The sequence below is a fragment of the Cricetulus griseus genome, chromosome 2 (assembly GCF_003668045.3).
Source record: "Cricetulus griseus strain 17A/GY chromosome 2, alternate assembly CriGri-PICRH-1.0, whole genome shotgun sequence".
Classification (NCBI taxonomy): Eukaryota; Metazoa; Chordata; class Mammalia; order Rodentia; family Cricetidae; genus Cricetulus; species Cricetulus griseus.
The window spans coordinates 328,232,758-328,252,129 of record NC_048595.1 but is presented as its reverse complement, the minus strand read 5'-3'; the positions used below and the strand labels follow the sequence as shown (position 1 = coordinate 328,252,129).

General features: G+C 40.2%; 1 protein-coding gene across 1 annotated transcript in view; it reads left to right on the top strand.

Annotated features, from left to right (window-relative positions):
- Positions 1-2,189: 2,189 nt before the first annotated feature.
- Positions 2,190-19,372, top strand: part of Rab3c (RAB3C, member RAS oncogene family) — a 183,659-nt gene continuing 166,476 nt past the window's right edge. Inside the window, exon 1 of the mRNA XM_035439138.1 lies at positions 2,190-2,420. Coding sequence (XP_035295029.1) covers positions 2,190-2,420 — 231 coding nt within the window. The remainder of the gene's footprint in view (positions 2,421-19,372) is intronic.

The window sequence follows — 19,372 nt, the reverse complement described above, 5'->3', positions numbered from 1 at the left end:
ATGGCTGGGAGGCCAGCATGGGACTGATTCAGAACCCCCTGAACATGGGTGTCAGTGAGGAGGCCTTAGCAATATATAGGATCTCTAGTGGTAGATCCGAATTTATCCCTGGGTATGAATGGACTTTGGGAGCTCATTCCATGTGGAGGGATGTTCTCTTAGCCTGGACACATGGGGGATGATATGACAGACTTTGGAGATCCCCATGGAGAGCCTCACCCTCCCTGGGTAGCAGAGGAGGAATGTGGGGGGGCAGGCAGGGGAGGAAAAGAGGGAAAGGGAGATGGGATTAACATGTGAAGCAGGCTTGTTTCTAATTTCAATAAAAATTTTAAAAACTGGATTACTGAGTCATATTTTTGAGATCCAAATTCATGGTGTCAACCTCTGTAAGTCCTCTAGGGAGGGTCTTCTAGCTGTATCATGGAATGTGAGGTGACATGATGTGAATACATGTAAGAGTCAAGAGATCACTGGGTGATCTTGGAAACCAGAGGGATTTAGGGCAGGCTTGTTTGTGCTGCAACAACATGCTGTTGTGGAAACTCACCGAGGTCCCTTGAGGAGTCACATTGCTCCCTTATGAGAGCAGTATTCCCAGTGACCTGTCTTGTACTAGGTCCCACATTTCAAGTTTCTACCACAGCAGATGGAGAACCAAGCTTCCATCACAGGAACACCATCATCGAACACATAGCATTTCTCAAGAGAAGATGTAATAAATATTAACCAGCTTTTATGGGAAACATACTGTCTAGGCTAGCATTTTCTGTAGAACTTGCTGCAATGATGCCAATGTTTTGTATATAACTATCCAGTACATTAGCTGGTGTATGTGTGGGGGAGTTATATGCTTAAAATGTGGCTAGTGTAATTAAGAAACTACATTTTAAATTCTGTTTAATTTTAGTATTGTTTAAACTGCCATATGTGCTTAGTGGCTAGCACACTGACTAGCAGAGCAATTGCCAAATAATTCATAGTACCAGGAAGGTGCTGAAGCAAATGGACTCATCATTCAAAAAAGCCTCTTTTCTCTCTTGAGCTACTTAGAAGTGATACAATGACTCTTTGATAGATATTAAAATTATCACAAAAATGAGGAAGAAGAAGCATCTATCTAGGGCATTTATAATCAACAAGAAAATAATCTCTATCTATACTGAGTTATAGTTTTGATTTACAGATATATTATATATTACTTTCTTGAGCATTCTGGGTACTATGTCATTTTCACTTCATGTGAGAAGAGAAACTATAGCATATCAATTATTAAACCCACAAAACACATTGTATGTCTGCACAGGATTCTCAGACAGTAAAACAAGTATACAATGAAGAAAACTGAAAATAAATAAAGCCATGTTCACAGAAATGGTAAGTAACAGAATCAGTGCTTGAACCTAGGTAGGATTCTCCATGCTTCCATCAAGAAATGCCTTCCACATGACCATCTGGACTGCTGAGCATATTTCTGTAGATGTCACCTAGAAATAGGTCAAAAGTCAGGAATTGCCTGGTTTTAACCCTGACTCTACTTCTTACCTCTATTTAAACTTGAGTACATCATCTTGTATTTCTGAAGCTCAATTTCCTCATATTAGTAGGGATAAGGTACCCCACCTCATGTTATTATGAGGATTAAATAAGCGAACAATGCCTGCTCCATTTTGAACCATATAAACTTATCATTATCATTATTTTTAATTTTAAGGAGATTGATTTTATATTGGGATGCTGACTAGATAATGATGTTATTAGATAAAGTAGAGATGTGCTTATAATTTTTTCTCAACAAATAATTCACACTTTTTAGGAATAAGCCTGGCTCATTCACTTTGCAGTCCCCCTAACTGAGATTACAAAGTTTCAGAGTTCACATTCCCTGCCAATTCCTCATATCTTTGCTTTTTTCATGTTACTTTGAGAGATGTCGCCTTTGGTGTCTTTGATTGCTTGTGAATGCTGAGCAGTGACAAGCACCAACACAGCTGGAAAGAGCTGTAGGATTTGCTGTTCTGTTTTCCAGCTGGGAATTATTGCCATGGATACCAGTATCAGAGGGGGATTGGGGAGCGCTCTCTACTTGCCTCCTGAGTCGCTGACATCTGTTTCTGGCAAGGGCAATAATGAGTGTGCTGCTAGCTTCATATCAAATGGGACACTGATTCATGCCTGCTTCCCCACAGATGGCCTCAGCACAAGATGCCAGGTTTGGCCAGAAGGACTCCTCTTCTGACCAGAACTTTGACTACATGTTCAAGTTGCTGATCATTGGCAATAGCAGTGTGGGAAAAACATCTTTCCTGTTCCGCTATGCGGACGACTCCTTTACATCTGCGTTTGTCAGCACAGTTGGCATCGATTTCAAAGTAAAAACTGTATTCAAAAATGAAAAGAGAATCAAGCTTCAGATTTGGGTAAGTGACTTTGAACTGACACCATCCTTCATTATGGAGGTGTTGGACATATAAGTATGCAAGTGAAAACCATTGTGTTTTGTTCTTTCTCCATGGGGTCCTCGAACTTTGATTTCTAGCCTTTTTTCTGTAGAACATTGTGTTTTAGACAGTGCAGTGATGCCTTTGAAGATATGGAGAATGACTAATACCTTGCTGTCATGTGATGCTGTTCAGCAACCCATAGAAGAGAAAAAATCCAAGCTCTTGATGTTGGTGTAGGGGGACACTAAATGGGAGTTTGATTCTGCCTTGATCTGTGTGATCTTGAACAGGTCTGTGACTCCTTCTGTGGTTGTTTTTTACAATATGTACTTAAACAAGCAATGCATATATATCTGGCTTTTCAGGACACTTGGGTCAGCCTGTCTTATGTACTATAAAAGAGAAGATAATAGAAGGTAGAGAAAAGTCGGGCTACTTTGTTTATGAAGTAAGAGCACAATCTTTCTATACTTCACATCCTTGGTATTTCAGCTCTAAATACCATGTTTGTATACCCAAATAAAAGGAAGCACAAGATACACAATGCTTAATAGAAGGTTCCCCACAAATTCCTGAAATCAGTTGGCTAGCTTGCTGCCCTCTCAGTGTGTGAAGATCAAAGGTTTCTTATAACTACATTGTTGGCATAGATTTGGAAAACCAGAAAGTGAGAAACAAGAAAATACATATGTGAATAGCAAACCCAAGTGATGTAAGTGGTGAAGAAACTAAGATACTAGATTACATCAGAGTGATTTATGTAGTAAATGTCTTACAAACATCACAGTATATTTACAGATAGAATGGTTCTCTAGTCAATTTGGACCCCCTTCTACCACTCAAATTGATGGAAGCAGTTGACAAGTATTTCCCAGGAAATGTTTTCTGACTCCTGTGGAGACAGTACCATTTGGTACTGGTTCAGGGCTGATCTACAGAGCTGATGCCTTTTCAGTTAAATGTGGAAAGCCAAAGAGACAAATCACAGACTGTGGCATTTAGACTATTTTTAAAAATAGAACAACCCGTATTCAAATGTTTATATAAGCTGCATGACCTTTAACCATCTTAAAGGTCTTAGGAATAAAATTTAAAGGTGTGAGTACATACATGGGTAGCTGTCTAGCAACAGATTATGACTGTTTCACTTATGCTAACTCTGGAATCTTTTAGGTCTACCTAGAACTCACATAAAATCCCAATAGTTCAGCTCCAGGCTTAGCGCCTCCAATACTCTACCATTTCCTGGAGTCACTTTCTGATGCAATGTGTGTGTGGGGGGGGCAGTGTGTATGTGTGGTGGGGGAGTACTTGCTTGAGAACTTGTCACCATCAGTGTGTCACTGGTCACTGGTCACAGCACCTCAGTGCAGATAGAAAAAAGGGTTCATTGCTTCACATTTAGGGCCTGTTTCATTCTTTTTCTTTTTAGCTTCAGGTAATCACAGTCATAGGATAAATTTCATATTCAAGTTTGAGAATGCTCCCTTAACTTTCAGGGGATTAGAGAGGTTGAAAAATAAATTCATTTCATAACACATATCTCTTAACTTCATGTTAATAAACTTCCTGCTCATCAGGCAGACAGCTCCAACCCTCTTTCTCTTCTTTGTCTCTTAAAGATACTTAAAAATGATCCTTGTAGCCATGTAGACAACAGCAATACACTAACATGGTGTGTTTATTTTTTTTAACTTTGTGATCACTGGTGGTTTCCTAAATCTAGGCTGCTGACATAATTACTTGTTGAGATCTAACATTGTCTTTAATACAAAGCTGATGTATTTCAAAAAATAAAAAAAATGAATTCTTATACTTAAGAAGATATTTTCCTTCAAATGGTGCTACAGGCCAGAGAAAACTTGTTCTCTGTTCTTGGGCACTAAGGTTTAGCTGCTTCTGTCTTCTCTCACTTCTGGGCAATGCTGCACCATGGAGCCAGACAGAGCCCAGCTCAGACTCTGCATCTCCTCCAGCTCTCTGGCCTCCTCATGAATCCCAGTTTCTGTGAGCTCCCCATATCCTCTGACGGTATTCTTCTCAGACTCATCCCCAATTTGGCAAGATGCATCACTTTTTGTGAAGTTGCCTTGTGTCTTCACTGGTAGCCCAACCTTGTACCTCATTTCAGAACTCCATTGCCTGGTTCTAGAGACCCCTCCCCCCAAAAAAAAGCCCAAGTCACATGGAAGCTTTTACCTAGTTTAATGATTCATGTTTTCATGATTAAAACATAATGTTTTTGGCCATGGGGAACATGCCTGTAATCCTAGCACTTGGGAGGCTGAGGCAGCAAGATTGTGAGTTTGAGGCTAGCTTGAACTACAAAGTAATACCATTTATCCAATTAAAAAAAATCACAAAAACCATAACTCCCAAATCTCCCCAAGCCAACAAAATAACAAAAGCACCACCCTATTTCTTTTGTTTGGATCTACTGAGGACTCTTATTGCACCTATGGTTTTAGGGTTGTGAAAATTAGTTTTACATTGTGGCATCTGGTATACTGTATGGAAAATATTCAGAAGAGGTACTATAGAAAGTGCCTATACACCAGAGTGGGGTCTTGTGAACCAACCACAGTTCTGTTTTATTCTGTTGTATTGCTCAAGCCCAAAATTCACAACTGACTCTAATGGAAGGCTAACCATTCAGTTTATGGTTCTCATATATGAAAGGGCAGGTTGGGAGAGGGTTTACTATGTCCTTCAAAACTATAAGCTTTCATGATTTCCACTTTTCTTGTCATTCTCAGTGTCCCACACTCTTTTGTTTTTGCCTTTCTTGAGCCCTTTCCCTTTACATATTTGTAGTATTTTGAATGAGAAATGACAGATAGTTGGACACTTAGACCAAAGTTGGTGATGATATTTGGGGAGATTGTGGAACTTTTAGAATGTAGAGACTTGATGGAGAAAGTGTTTATGGTAGGTTTTGAGAAAGTTAGGTTTGCCTAAATTCCAGTTTGTTCTCTTTGCTTTCTGCATGCAATTGAAGATGTGTCAGTTTTCCTGCTCTAGCTACCTGCTGCCATGCCTCTCTGCACTTATGAACTCTTCCCCCCTGAAACCATAATCACAAATAAACTCTTCCAGAAGCTGCTTTTGCCCGTGGTATTTCATCACAGCCACAAAAGGCAAATAGAATGCTACTTATGATCTCTGGACTGCTGTGAGTTATTGGGAAACATGCTTGGAGTGTTCAGATACCAGGTTGTCCTCCAGAGCTGGGGACATTGCTCACTGAACAAGGGCACCTTGAGAAAGGCCTGTTTCCTGCCAGACCTCCATGGACACACCTGTTGCTCCTGTTCAGATATTTGTCTGTTTCCAGAAGAGGTCAGCTTTTACTTTTACAAAGGCACTGTCTGATTGCCAAACATTTATCTACTGTTCTGAAAGCAACAAAGAAGATTCTATTTCCTAAGTTACTTTATATACTAGTAACTGTGCTCAAATCCATGGAGAAGATGGTAAAGACCTATCAAGAAAATGATGGTGGTCCTGCTTCCAATTGGAGGTTAAGGAGTGGACATTTTGAAACATGTTTTATTATTTAAATGTGACAAGATCAAAAGAGATGATGATGATGACTCTGCCCATAAAGAGATAGTTTGTTGTACTCAGTGATCACAAGACAATGGAACTTGGTTGCTCAGTGGGAGGGAGAAGCAGGTACATCCAGAGAATTAGGAATCACCATTATGGTCATGAAGAGACGGTCATAATGAGGAGCTGTGGGGAAGAGCCTCACTCAAGATCTCTGCTGAAAAGAACAGGGAAGGAAGTTCAAGTTTTTGGGTTGTCTAGTTGGGATCCTTCCAGCAGTCTCTGAGGTACTGGGGCTAACCCTAATGGTGTCGATGACAGGGCACATGAATAGTGGCCCAGAGTATGAGAGACACACAAAGGCAGTGGGTGCAAGCTGAGCGCTGGACTGGTTGTTTTGCAGTTTTAAAGCTTTCTTCAATAAGTTATTGGCTTTAGTGTTGACGGACCTAGAGAAGAACAGTTCCTCGGAAATGACTGAGACCTCACAAAGAAAGGAAGGGGAATACAGAGGAAGATTTCCACTTTGGCAGAGGCTAAACTTCTAAATTCTCTCATACAGGCTCCATGTGTTTATGGGTATCATTATTTGTGGACCTGGAAAACCAGGTCAGGGACAGATATTGCATATTGTTGACAAACCCTTATTGATATTCAATTATACTAATAGTATCACTTATACTATTTTTAGCCCAATACTGAGCTATAAATTAACACGCACACACACACACACACACACACACACACACACACACACACACACACACACAGTTAGAATTAGTTAATAATACAGGCTTTTTAAAAAATTTTCTGTCTCAGACTGAAGCTTCCTATGTAGTGGTCCTTAAACTCCTAATAATAATGCCTCAGTCTCCCAAGTATTGTGATTACAGGTATTTGTTACCATGACCACTCCAGGCTTTTATTTTTTGATACAACCCAGTGAAAGAAGGTGGCAATATTGTCCTGTTTCATAGATAAGGGAAAACAAAACTAGAAAGATAATATCATTTGACCAAGGACACAGATGAGTTATACCAGCGTCTGTCTTTCAACCTTTCAACATTCAAAGCCCATGTATTTAATCATACAATATAAATGAAGTCTGGGGGCAGGGCAAGATCTGACTCCTTGGGACCATTAATGCCAGATTTTGCTTTTCTTAATCTTCAGTGACTACTTTCCTGCACCATGTGATTGCTCATTATTGTTCTTACCTGTTCTAAGAAATGTGTTGTTCTGGGAGGCAGGGGATCAGTTAGTTGCTTTGCTTGGAATTTATTATGTGACAGCAGGAGCACATTGTGCATTATCTGTTTTGTGTTTAAAACAGATATGCATAGCAGAAGGGACTGAGTGGAACACATTCAGCTGGCTCCCTTCGTTCCCATTTCTGGAATGCCTGCTGACACTTCTGGGGAACACACATGCAGTCAGGGGTGTGTGCAGGGAAGAATTGCTGAGTGACAATGAGAGAGACTGCCTGGGCAACAATAGCCAGCCCCCAGCCTTACGTTCAGTGCTTTTAGCCCAGTCTTTCTTTCATCAATTTGAGGCTGGTCTTCAAGTCTTCTAGTGCATTTTAAGGAGTCAGCATGCTCTGCCCAGACAACATCCTTAGGAGAATCACCAGAGTCAGTGACAGCTGCCAGGGCTGTCCTCACTGTTGCCATTTGTATGCTCTTTTCTCTATCACATTTCCTTTAACTTAGTACTTGCTTTCCCTGAGAGACTGAGAGTGGCCAGCTTTCATTTTTTTCTCCCGAGAGGAAGCTGTTGTGTGTGAAATGTCAAGACGCATGAAACCATGCACTCTGTTGGTAGTTGAAAGCAACATCCCAGTATCCCACTGTGTTCAAGCCAATTTCCAGCACTGACAAGATACAGAAGGTGGCAGAGACTTTGTCCTGCCCTAATCAGGCTCGGCAGCTACAAGAGAAGACTGGGGACATCTGAGGTACAAAGGGTTACCTAGTGGGACCAGTAACTATTGCCAGCAATTGAGGTCTAGTGGCCCAATGGCAGGGGCAGGGATTTTGGCGTAGAGTGACCTAGGTTCTAAAATCTTCTTTATTCTCAGCAGCTGGGTGACCTAAAGTCCTGAGTCATTTGGTTTGTGAAATAACACATAGCTCTTAGGTGCCAAATGTCTGATCCCATAAATATTTGTACTTATTTCAGTCTACGCATGAAATGAATACTCAATAGATGTCAGTTTGCTTCTTTTCTAAAAATGGTATATATACCTCCATTAAAACTTTTGTACCTGATTTAGTAACTCCATGGTGTCTAATGCTTCTTGAGTGCCTACCGTGTGCCACAGCAGGTTCTGAAAATACAATATTGAAGGATGCACAGGAGCCAGGACAGGGCCCAACCATCTGGCTGAGTCATAGGTACCATCTGACATTGTAAAGAACAGGTGATATACCTGACCTAGTCTTGGAGACTCTGAGAAGCTTCACTGTGGCTATCTGTACCTGAGATGAGAACCAAGAAATGAAACAAAAAGAATTCTTCGTTCATTCATTCATTCATTAGCATTTATGTTGTGTTTACATGTTTTGTAAAGGAACTTGGAATTGAAATACACAAAAATATCAAGTATGGTAAATGCTAATGGAGAAGTGGAGCACTGTGATAATTGGAAAAACAATGGGGGGTAGAGCTTTTAGGTAATTTTATAAGGGTTGGAGAGTTAATATGAAAAGATCCCTAAGCTGAGGCCTGCAGGTATGTAGAGCAGGGGTGAGCTTTCCTGTGAAAGGAGAGACACATTTTTGATTTGTTTTTCCATCATAGTTTTATGTAATGCCTTCATGTCTACTTTTTGTTTATCAAATTCTGGTGTCCTTTCATGTTGCCCTCCATCCTAGGGTGAATTCAGACTATGGAAATCTGAAGCTTTGGCAATTTGCTGTTCCTCACTAAGAAAAAAGAAAATACACACCTATGTTTTGATTAATTTCAAAGGGCAGATGTCCATGTGAACATGTTACTGGGGCCACTAGGAAGGGGTCCTGTATCAGGCTTGCTCTTTTGGGTCACCAACCAGCTCCTAAATCATGACACATGCTCAGCCTTAGCTTAGTTCTTCTCTTGCTAGCTCGTATACCATAACCTGCTTTTCTTCATCTACGTTTTGCCTTGGGGCCTTTTACATTTCCTTTCTGTATCTCTTAATTTTTTGCTTCTTCTGTGTCTGGCTGGCTGGCTTGCTGGCTGGTTTGCCCCAGGGGTCTTCTTTCTCCCTCATTCTTTCCTCCTTCTCTGATTCCTAGATTTCTCCTCCTAGTAACCGGCCCTGTGAAAGGAAACTAAGTCTTGGATATGGGGAGTGATTTCCTCCAGGTCATATGATTGGAGTAGCATCAAACATCATTATTCATAGGAACATGAAAAAGTCAGGAAGCATCAACAGTCACTGAGAGAAAGAAATTGATATGTACCCCAGATTGGTATCTTCCATGATACTCCAGTCAGGTTCCCAAACTACTTTTATCCCATGAATACTCAGCTGCTCTCAAATCTAACAATGGCCAGACACTTTCCATAAAAGAGAGGCAATAATGAAGTTTTAAATGATCAAACTTGGAAAAATTAAATCTTCAAAATAGAAATCTTTTTATGTAACCATGAGTAGGAAAAAGAAAGAGAAAAAGAAGGAAAAATGTGGAAGATAAGTCACTTGATCCTCAGAATCATCAGTGAGTGACTGGCTCTGGAAACTCCTCCACTTCCTGGTGGCCTAGGAAACTTTCTGTCATCTTGGGTCTACCTACAGTTTCCTTTTCCTTATACAGTGGCAGACTGGCCTCCGTATGTGTCTCTCCAGCATTTTCTCCCATGACACTTTCTTTTCCACTGTGATTATATTTCTTCCTTATAAGAAAGCTTCTTGTCATTGGCAACCAGGTTGAAAGCACAAGTGGCTCAGAGTGGATGTGGGAACTGTTGCTATGCATGGGTTTTGCTACATCTGGTTCAACTTTACAGATGCCCCTTTGTTACTGTATTATAGTTTTTATTAATTTACCAACCAAATGTTTAAGCGGTCTAAACACACTGGTTTGTTTGATTGGAATTCTATTCTAGACTTACTTGGATCCAAGTTCTCCTAAAACAATAGTATCATGTAATAGTTTTGACTAAAAATCACCTTCAAAATCAGTTCTTGGAGTTTTCAAATCTTTGTTTCAGTAACTTTGACAAGTTGCTCAACTTTACTACACCTCAGTTTTCCCAACTGTAAAATGGGGATGGCAATAATACTTTGCTTATAGTTTTACTCTCAAGGTTAAGTAGATAGTTTATAAAATTCTTAGCATAATATCGGCACTATGTACATTCTGAATAAAAGAAGTTTTTGCTTCTTATATCCTTTATCTTATCAGCATTAAACTCACCCACCCAACTTCTTATTTTCTGGGTCAGAAATTTCCAGTTCTAAAGCATACGGACATTTGAATGATGCTCTGATGTATAACAAGACATAAAAGATGCTGATGAAGTATAGCACCCCCCTGGGCAGTGTGGTAGCTTTCCCCCAGCCCCCCCACTCTATCATGAGACACTGGTAAATTCCCATCTACCCAAGTGCAGTCAGCTGTGCTGTTGAGGTATGTCCTGGTGTTTTGGAGACATCTGTGCATTTAAATAGAGTCATTAGCTACACAGTGAAGTAAAATCCATACAGCTTGTTCATTAAATGCTCATAAAATTGATGTGCTACCCCAGAGCGAAGCAACCATGAATCATTGAGTTCATAGAAAGTTGTTATTAAAATGCTGAGATGTACCTTCTTCTCAATACTGTCTGCTGACTATGACAGCCTGTTGTTTAATATATGAACTGAGCTGTCCCTGTGTCACCAAAACACCTGTTGGCATTTTTCTACTAAGCTCATTTTAAATTATAGAGGACTTATTGTCATAAAATACAGCTTAAATTATGGTACAAGTTAAATATTTAATTACCCAGTATATTTCTCAAATATTATTTAAGGAAAAGGCAGTGTGCTTTCCTAAATAGGTAGTGGTTAATTTTATAGGAACAATATTTTTCTTTGCTGCTTTTGCTACCATAAAACTAATTGTGCTGACCCAGAACATTTTCATTGTGGTGGCTCAATTAAATATTGTGCAGGATAAAGGGGATATCGAAGGTGGATGAATGTAAGCCTATCCAAATAGCATTGCTCTAGCTGCTAATATACATGAAGAATTGGAAGCCAGGTTCATCATAGTTTTCTACCAACTTGACACACACCTAGCAATGCCTGGGAAGAGGAAATGTCAGTTGAGGGCATACCTCCATTGGGTTGATGTGCAAGCAAGAACATGTTCTTAATTGCTGATTGATTAAGCACTGCCCAGTGCGGAGAGTGTCTCCTGAGCTTGTGGCTCTGGTTTGTTTGCAAAAGGCAGCTGAGTACATCAGAGAGTATGCCAGTAAGCAATACTTTTGTCTTGCTTCCAGTTTCTTCCTCAAGTTCTTGCTTTGAGTTCCTGCCTTATTAATCTATTAATCAGATGATGTGTTTTCACTTTCCATAAAACTAACCTATTACATTTCAAAAAACTATTTTAAATTTAGACTAACATTCAGTTTCTTTAATTCTTTCCATTTATTCATAGTCAATCTGTAATCTTAAACATTCTTGGCATAGAAAGTATGTTGATTATTTGTCAACCAACCACTAGCACTTATCATTTGCATTTTTTTGCTATCAATACCTCAGATGTCTGGGAACAAGTGACATAAAAGAGTTATTGATCTGACCTCCCTGGTATTGTGCATTGGTCAAATAATCTGATGCTAATGTCTTAAATCAGGTATTTTGGAGTGATTGCTACATGAAAGTAATGCCAGGTTCTGAAGGGAAGGTGCCATGGGTTTGTAATGTTTCTGTTGTCTTTCATTGATTCAAAGAATAAGAGCACTGAAACTAATGTGGATAGGAATAGAGTACCCCAATGAGAATAACCATGGCAGAGAAGTCAGCCCCACCATTTATATTTTGATAGACAACAAAGGCAGCCAGTGGTGTGGGCCTACTATACTGTGGGAAATGGATTTCTTGGGAGTGCCTTGATGGCAAGCTGTTGGTATGGGGAAGCTTTAGGGAGGCTGACTTGGGAGGTGAGGATTCTCAGATACCACGTGATTGGCTGTCTTTCTTTGATTGATCCTAAGTTGGAAATAGGGATAAAACTTAGGAAGATTCCCAACTGTTTAAATGATTGGCTTCCTAGACTGTATTTTGACAGCAGGCTCGCTTCCTACTTTGCTAATTGTGGTAGACAAAGAGGCTGGTTTCCTAGGTAAGGCTGATGCAAGTTGTGGATCAAAGTCTGTTTTTGCATTTGGTCTGATGTTCATCCATTTGTATATTAACTCCCTCACAGTGTGCCAAACACAAGGGCAACTTTAGAGAAAAGAGAAGAATAGCACAAAGCAATGTATTGAGTTCTGTGAGTCCAGTAGTTTAATTCTAGACAAACTATTTAACCGCAATAGTCTTTGCCTTTGTTTCCTATAAAATATGGATAATGTATTTGCTTCATAGATTGTTTTTGAGAAATAACAGGACATGTGTAATGCACCTATTTGAGTGTCCTCATGCTCTTTGGACCCACATATACTCATAAAAGCTACCAAAAGCCCAGAAGAATTTATGTGTATCTGGATTATACTTATAGCTACATTCATTGGAGTTATTGTATAAGAAATTAAACCAGGATATTATTTAAAGTGTCTGTTAGTTTATGGAAACCCTAAGTACACACTCTTCATTTACCCACTAACATCAGGATAGTTGTTAGTGTTAAGAACTGGAGAAGGGGACCCTGACTCCTATCCTTGTCACTCAAGTACAATTTGATGAAGCAACAAGCTCCCCGATTCTGACAAAAACAGTGGGTAGTATGTATTACATGCCCTTCTTTATTCCATCCATTGTACTTAGCAATGCTAGCTTCCTCCACTGGGGTTTCTGGGATAGTCCTGAGATAGGCACAGCTGGTGAAAACAAATTCCTGGATCCAGAACTTCTTTCAAAGTTGGTCAGATGCTAATTGCCAGTTTACAGGAAGCTTTACATGACTCGGGGGTGGGGGGCAACGTTCCTATTTTTTCTAATTGTAAAACATTGGTTTGTTAGTCAAGTGATGAATGAACATTTGGCCACTATTCCTTTAAACTAAATCACCCATAAGAATGCTGAGACAAGCCCCTATAGCATATTACCGACACTTTACCATAGATTAGAGGGAAAGTTGGATGGTACTAATTACTCCATCTTTGGTAAGCTGAGAGCTTAACTATTTTACCATAGATTAGGGGGAAAGTTGGATAGTACTAATAATTTCATCCTGAGTAACCTAAGAGCTGAACTCCTTTCCTCTCCAATGCTGGACATTGGAGCAAGGGCTTTGTGCATGCCTCTTATCCCAAACTATTAGCCTTCTCCTTTAAGTAAAGTAAGAGCAAAGAAAGGGTTTTTCCCTTGCTCCCACCCCCTTGAAATTTTGCAAAGCAAGCAACTGTCTGATTAATGCAAAAGACTCATAAAATTTCATTTCTATCATCAATTTGTCACAAATTCACAATCAGCTGGAAGCAAAAGGATGTAAAATGGAAGCATTTTTCTCACTTGCTGTCCAGCCATCATCTGTGAAGACTGCAATAAGTCTGAAGCTGTGATTTTTGAGAGTTCAATTCCAGATAAAGTGTTGTAAGACACAGCCACTAAAGGATGAAAGTAGAGATTGGAGGAGAGAGGCTTCTTGTTCTGGACCTAAAGGAAATCATCTGAGGTTTGCAGAGGTCTTCTCTCAGAATAAGCCGGACTTATTTTCACAGAGAAAGGAGGATGGGAGTCTTGGAAGACAGACTTGCTCAGGGGAGGGTCTGCTGAAGCACTTCAGCACAGGGATCATGGCCTTTCTAACCATCAAGTCTCCGAGGGACTCTTTTGAGGGTCTTATTTAGGATGTAAATTGAGCCTACTTCCATGTCTACCAAGTCAGAATTGCTCTTTAACTGAAAGAAGGGACTCCAAATTTTTAATAATCTTCTAATTTGATTACTACCATTCTACAAAGCAGGACCTGGGTGGCCTGACATACCTCTCTCACACTGTGTCTGTTCTTGATGAGCTGGATGTGAGCTTAATGTATTAATATTAGATTGATCTGGGTAAAGGAACAGACTCTTTGCAGACCCCCCACCAGCCTGATTTCTGGAGCCAGAGAACAGTCTTTTCTTGGCTCCAATGTAGCTGCTGGCTGAAAGTATTTTATATGAAATATCTGGGGTCAGAGGGTTGTGTGGGCAGGAAGAATGGCATCAGTGTTTCAAGAATCACAGCATAATCTGGCATACAGAGGGTCTATCTGCTCTTCATCTTCACAGAGGGGGGCATAATGGGGTTAGGGAGAAACCTGGTGCCAGAGAAATTCCCAGCAATCCACAAAGATGACCCCAGCTAAGACTCTTAGCAATAGTGGAGATGATGCCTGAACTGGCTTTCTCCTGTAATTAGATTGGTGACTACCTTAATTGCCATAGAACCTTCATCCAGTATCTGATGGAAGCAGATGCTGAGATATGTAGCCAAGCACTGGGTCAAGCTCCAGGAGTCCAGTTGAAAAGAGGGAGGAGGAATTATATAAGCAAGTGAGGTCAAGATCATGACAGGGAAACCCACAGAGACAGATGGCCCGAGGTCTTGGGAGCTCATGGACTCTAAACTGACAGCTAGGGAACCTGAATGAGACCTACTGAGGCTGGCCCTCTGCATGTTGGTGACAGTAGTGTATTTAGTATGTTTGTGGGGCTCCTAGCAGTGGGACCAGGAACATGAGCTATTCCTGGTGCATGAGCTGGCTTTTTGGAACCTATTCCCTATGGTGGGATGCCTTGCTCAACTGTGATGCAAGGGCAAGGAGCTTGGTCCTGTCTTAAATAGATATGCCATGCTTTGTTGGCTTCCATGGGAGGTCTTACCCTTTCTGAGGATGGGGTGGTAGAGAGAAGGTGGGGGAGGGAATGGGAGCAGAGGAGGGAGGGGAAGCTGTGGTTGGTATATAAAACAAATAAAAATATTTAATAAAAATAAAAAGGCAAGATGTTTGTAAAAGTACACTGTAGAATTCAATTCCAGACTTAACAGTAATGTGAATATTAGGAACTCTCGAAGAGGGACAGGGAAGTTTCTTGTTCCCCTGATTAGTTGAATTTCTATTTGATTTGAAGGAACACAATAGCTTAGCCATCTGTCTTAGAGAAACCACACTGGACTGCATTCAGCTATTAGTTTCTGATGATTCTGAGTTCTCAGATTCAATTCATGGTGGTAGAAAATATTTGAAAAAGAATTTATGTTAGTACTAACATGTCATTTTTTCCCTTGACATTATTTACTAAACAACACAGTACAGCAACTGTACACATAGCGCTTAGTTTTTATATGGAATTTGGCATTTTAAGTATCCTGGATATGATTTAAGAATATGGGGTAGTATGCTTATATTATAGAAAACAACATTTTATTTTTATATGAGACTTGAACATTGGCAGACATTGGTATTCACAAGTGGTCCTGGGCTCAATCCTCCTTGGATATCCACTGATGAATGTGCTTATTTATATGCATAAATGCTTCATTCCTCTCTTCTACCTTCAGAGGACAGAATATTAAAGTCATAGAAAGATGATTTGATGGTCAAATACATATGTTAAGGTGATAACTGGACCTTTATTGTCCAACAAGATATGTGTAGGGGCTGCAGAACATCCTTAATGTGAGCTCTACAAATAAAGACTCTTGCTTCTGTGCTTCCAATAACACTTTTATTTCAAGTTGTGTCATCTGGATGCAGAATAAATTCCTGGGCTTATAGGGATGACTTCTAAAGAACAGAATATATTTAAGTCAGACAGAGAATTGTCATCTTGGGATCAAGTTCAGACTCATTATGTCTAGAGCTAGAAACCCTCTGGGACGTGGCTGTTACAAGCGCCTCTCTGGACCAGGGTTTGTACGGCTGTGGATTCTTGTTGGCCTCCCTTCCAGTCTCTGTGACTATTCCGAGCAGTTTGCCTTAGGACAGCTCTCACTGAATTGTTGCTTTTTTTTTTTTAAAATAATGGTGAAAGGAAAATGAATGACTGAATTCTTAGCATAGCTAGATTGTGTTTGGTAAAGAGGACTTCATTTCTCCTGCAAATGTATTTTCCAAATTGTTTGCCTTTAATTTTGTTAATATGTTTTAGACACATTTCAATAAGAGTTACCTTATCGCCTCTTTAAAAAATGAATACTTTAAAAAGATAAGACAGAATAGCAAAAGACCATGGAGTAATTAATGTATCTTTAATATTTTGAAATATAGCCCACTATACAACTCAAATTGGTGTTCCAAATATAAGCACAGTGGGAAATTCTGTGAACACTAAAAACCTGTTAAGAATGACAGTGTCGGAGCGAGTCATAGAATTCGGAATTGAAACTAGCAGAAAGTAAAAATTATATGTCAAGTGTTTATCAGTCTCAAAAGGGAAGAATGTGGAACACTGTGGGATACTCACAAATCAGTTCACATCACCCTTTACAAATGCCCTTTCCTTACTCAATAGACATGGGAGGCAGGTGTTCTGGGAGCCCCTACACATACTGTAGCTTGCTTCTGATGCTCAGGTCCAGCTTTAGTTTCCAGTTTGGTGACACTAAGTGTCTCTCATCCCCCAAACCAACCATACAGATATTTGAGAATTCCATAGAGCTTTTCCTGGATGGTTCAGCAAACTGCATCTATGCTTGCCAACTATGGCCTGGAAATAAAGGACCATAAATCTCCCTCTCTGTCAGTCATTGTAGCTCCCAGTTCAAAAAGGATTGGAGCCAGTGGATAAGCTATGCAGCCTCCCATGTTATAGGAGGACAGTTGTAAAGATTTCTGTATGTTTTTAGAAAATTATAATGCCACGGAGCCTTCCTTATTCACACACACACACACACACACACACACACACGAATAAAAAGACAGCATACAAATGTATCTTCTATAGCCTTGTTAATATATCTTTATGAAAAAAAAAACTATGTAACATATCTTTACATTTCCTGTTTCTCTTTGCCTGTGCAATCTTACTGGTTTGCTTCTTCTGTCATGCAAAATGCCAATCTAAGTGCTTAAACAACAGCAATTTATTTATTTGTTTTATCATTCAAGACACTGGACTGGCAGGCTTGGTTTGAAATTTCATTGAAAACACTCAAAAAATGTTTTCATATACTTTCTGGTTTGAAATGATCTCCCCTTGCTGTGTCCACACAAGATTGGAGAAGAAGTAGGGAGGCTTTATAGAGCACAGCTTTCTCTTCCCATAAGGATACTAATGTCATTATGGGGCTATATTCTTAGTGTTATCTGAACCAATCATGTCCTAGAGGCACCAATACCACCTACCATCAGAGTAGGGCTTAAGACTTCCATATCTCCCTCTGTAGACCAGGCTGACTTACAGGAGACCGCTTCCTGAACATAACACCAGTAGCACAGACACTGAGATTGACAATTAATAAATGGGACATTCTAAAACTGAGAAGCTTCTATAAGGCAAAGGACACAGTCAACAAGACAAAATGACAGCCCACGGATTGGGAAAAGATTTTCACCAACCCCACATCTAGCAGAGGACTGATCTCCAAAATTTACAAAGAACTCAAGATAGTCTTCAAATCACCAAATAATCCAATTAAAAAGTGGAGTACAGAACTAAATAGAGAATTCTCAATAGAGAAATCTAAAATGAATGAAAGATACATAAGAAAGTACTCAAATTCCTTAGCCATCAGGAAAATGCAAACCAAAACAAATCCCTAGATACTATCTTATACCTGCCAGAATGGCTAAAATCAGAAACACCAATGACAGTTTGTGCTGGAGAGAATGTGGAGAAAGGGGAACACTCCTCCACTGCTGGTGGGAGTGCCAACTTGTACAGCTACTTTGGAAATTAGTATGGAGATTCCTCAGGAAAATGGGAATCAGTCTACCCCAAGATTCAGCAATTCCACTCTTAGGCATATATCCAAAAGAAGCACATTCATACAACAAGGACATTTGTTCAAGTATGTTCATAACAGCATTATTTGTAATAGCCAGAACCTGGAAGGAAGCAACCTAGAAGCCCCTCAACTGAAGAATGGATAGAGAAAATGTGGTGCATTTACACAATGGAGTATCACTCAACGGGAAAAAAAAAAAACAATGGAATGTTGAAATTCACAGGCAAATGGATGGAACTAGAAGAAACCATTCTGAGTGAGGTAACCCAGTCACAAAAAGACAAACATGGTATGTACTCACCCATATATGGATTTTACACATAGAGCAAAGGATTACCAGCCTACAATCCACACAGCCAGAGATGCTAGGTAACAAGAGGACCCTAAGAGAGACAAACATGGTCCCCTTAAAAAGGGAAAGAGATGAGATCTCCTGAGAAAATTGGGAGCATAGGGTGAGAGAGGAGGGATCTAGGAGAAAGAGAAGGGGAGAAGAGGGGAGGTAAGGAGGACATGAGGGAGCAGGAAGGGGAAGAATAGAGGAGAGCAAGATAAGAGATACCATAATAGAAGGGGTCATTATAGGTTTAAAGGAAATCAGGCACTAGGGAAATGTCCAGAGATCTACAATGATGACACCAACTAACAATCTAAAGCAATAGTGGAGAGGCTACCTTAAATGCTCTTCCCTGATAATGAGTTTGATGACTACCTTATAGGCCATCCTAGAGCCTCTATCCAGTAGCTGATGGAAGAGAAGCAGACACCCACAACTAAACACTGAACTGAACTCCTGGAATCCAGTTATAGAGAGGGAGGAGTGATGAGCAAAGAGGTCAAGGCTGGGCTGGTGAAACCCATAGAAACAGCTGACCTGAACAAGGGGAGCTCATGGGCTCCAGACTGATACCTGGGAAACCAGCATAGGACTGATCCAGACCCCCCCTGAATCTGGGTGTCAGTGAGGAGGCCTCAGCAATCTATGGGGCATCTGGTAGTAGATCAGTATTTATCGCTAGTATATGAATGGAACTTTGGGAGCCCAATCCACATAGAGGGATATTCTGTCAGCCTAGACACACGGGGGAGGGCCTTGGCCCTACTCCAAATGATATGATAGATGTTGAAGATCCCCCATGGATGGCCTCCCTTCCCTGGGAAGCAGAAAGGGGATGGGATAGGGGGTTTGTTGGGGGGCAGTGGAGGCAGGAAGGAAGAGGGAACTGGGATTGACATGTAAAGCAAGCTTGTTTCTAATTTAAATTAAAAAAAACAGAAAAAAAAACTTCTACATCTGTGTTGT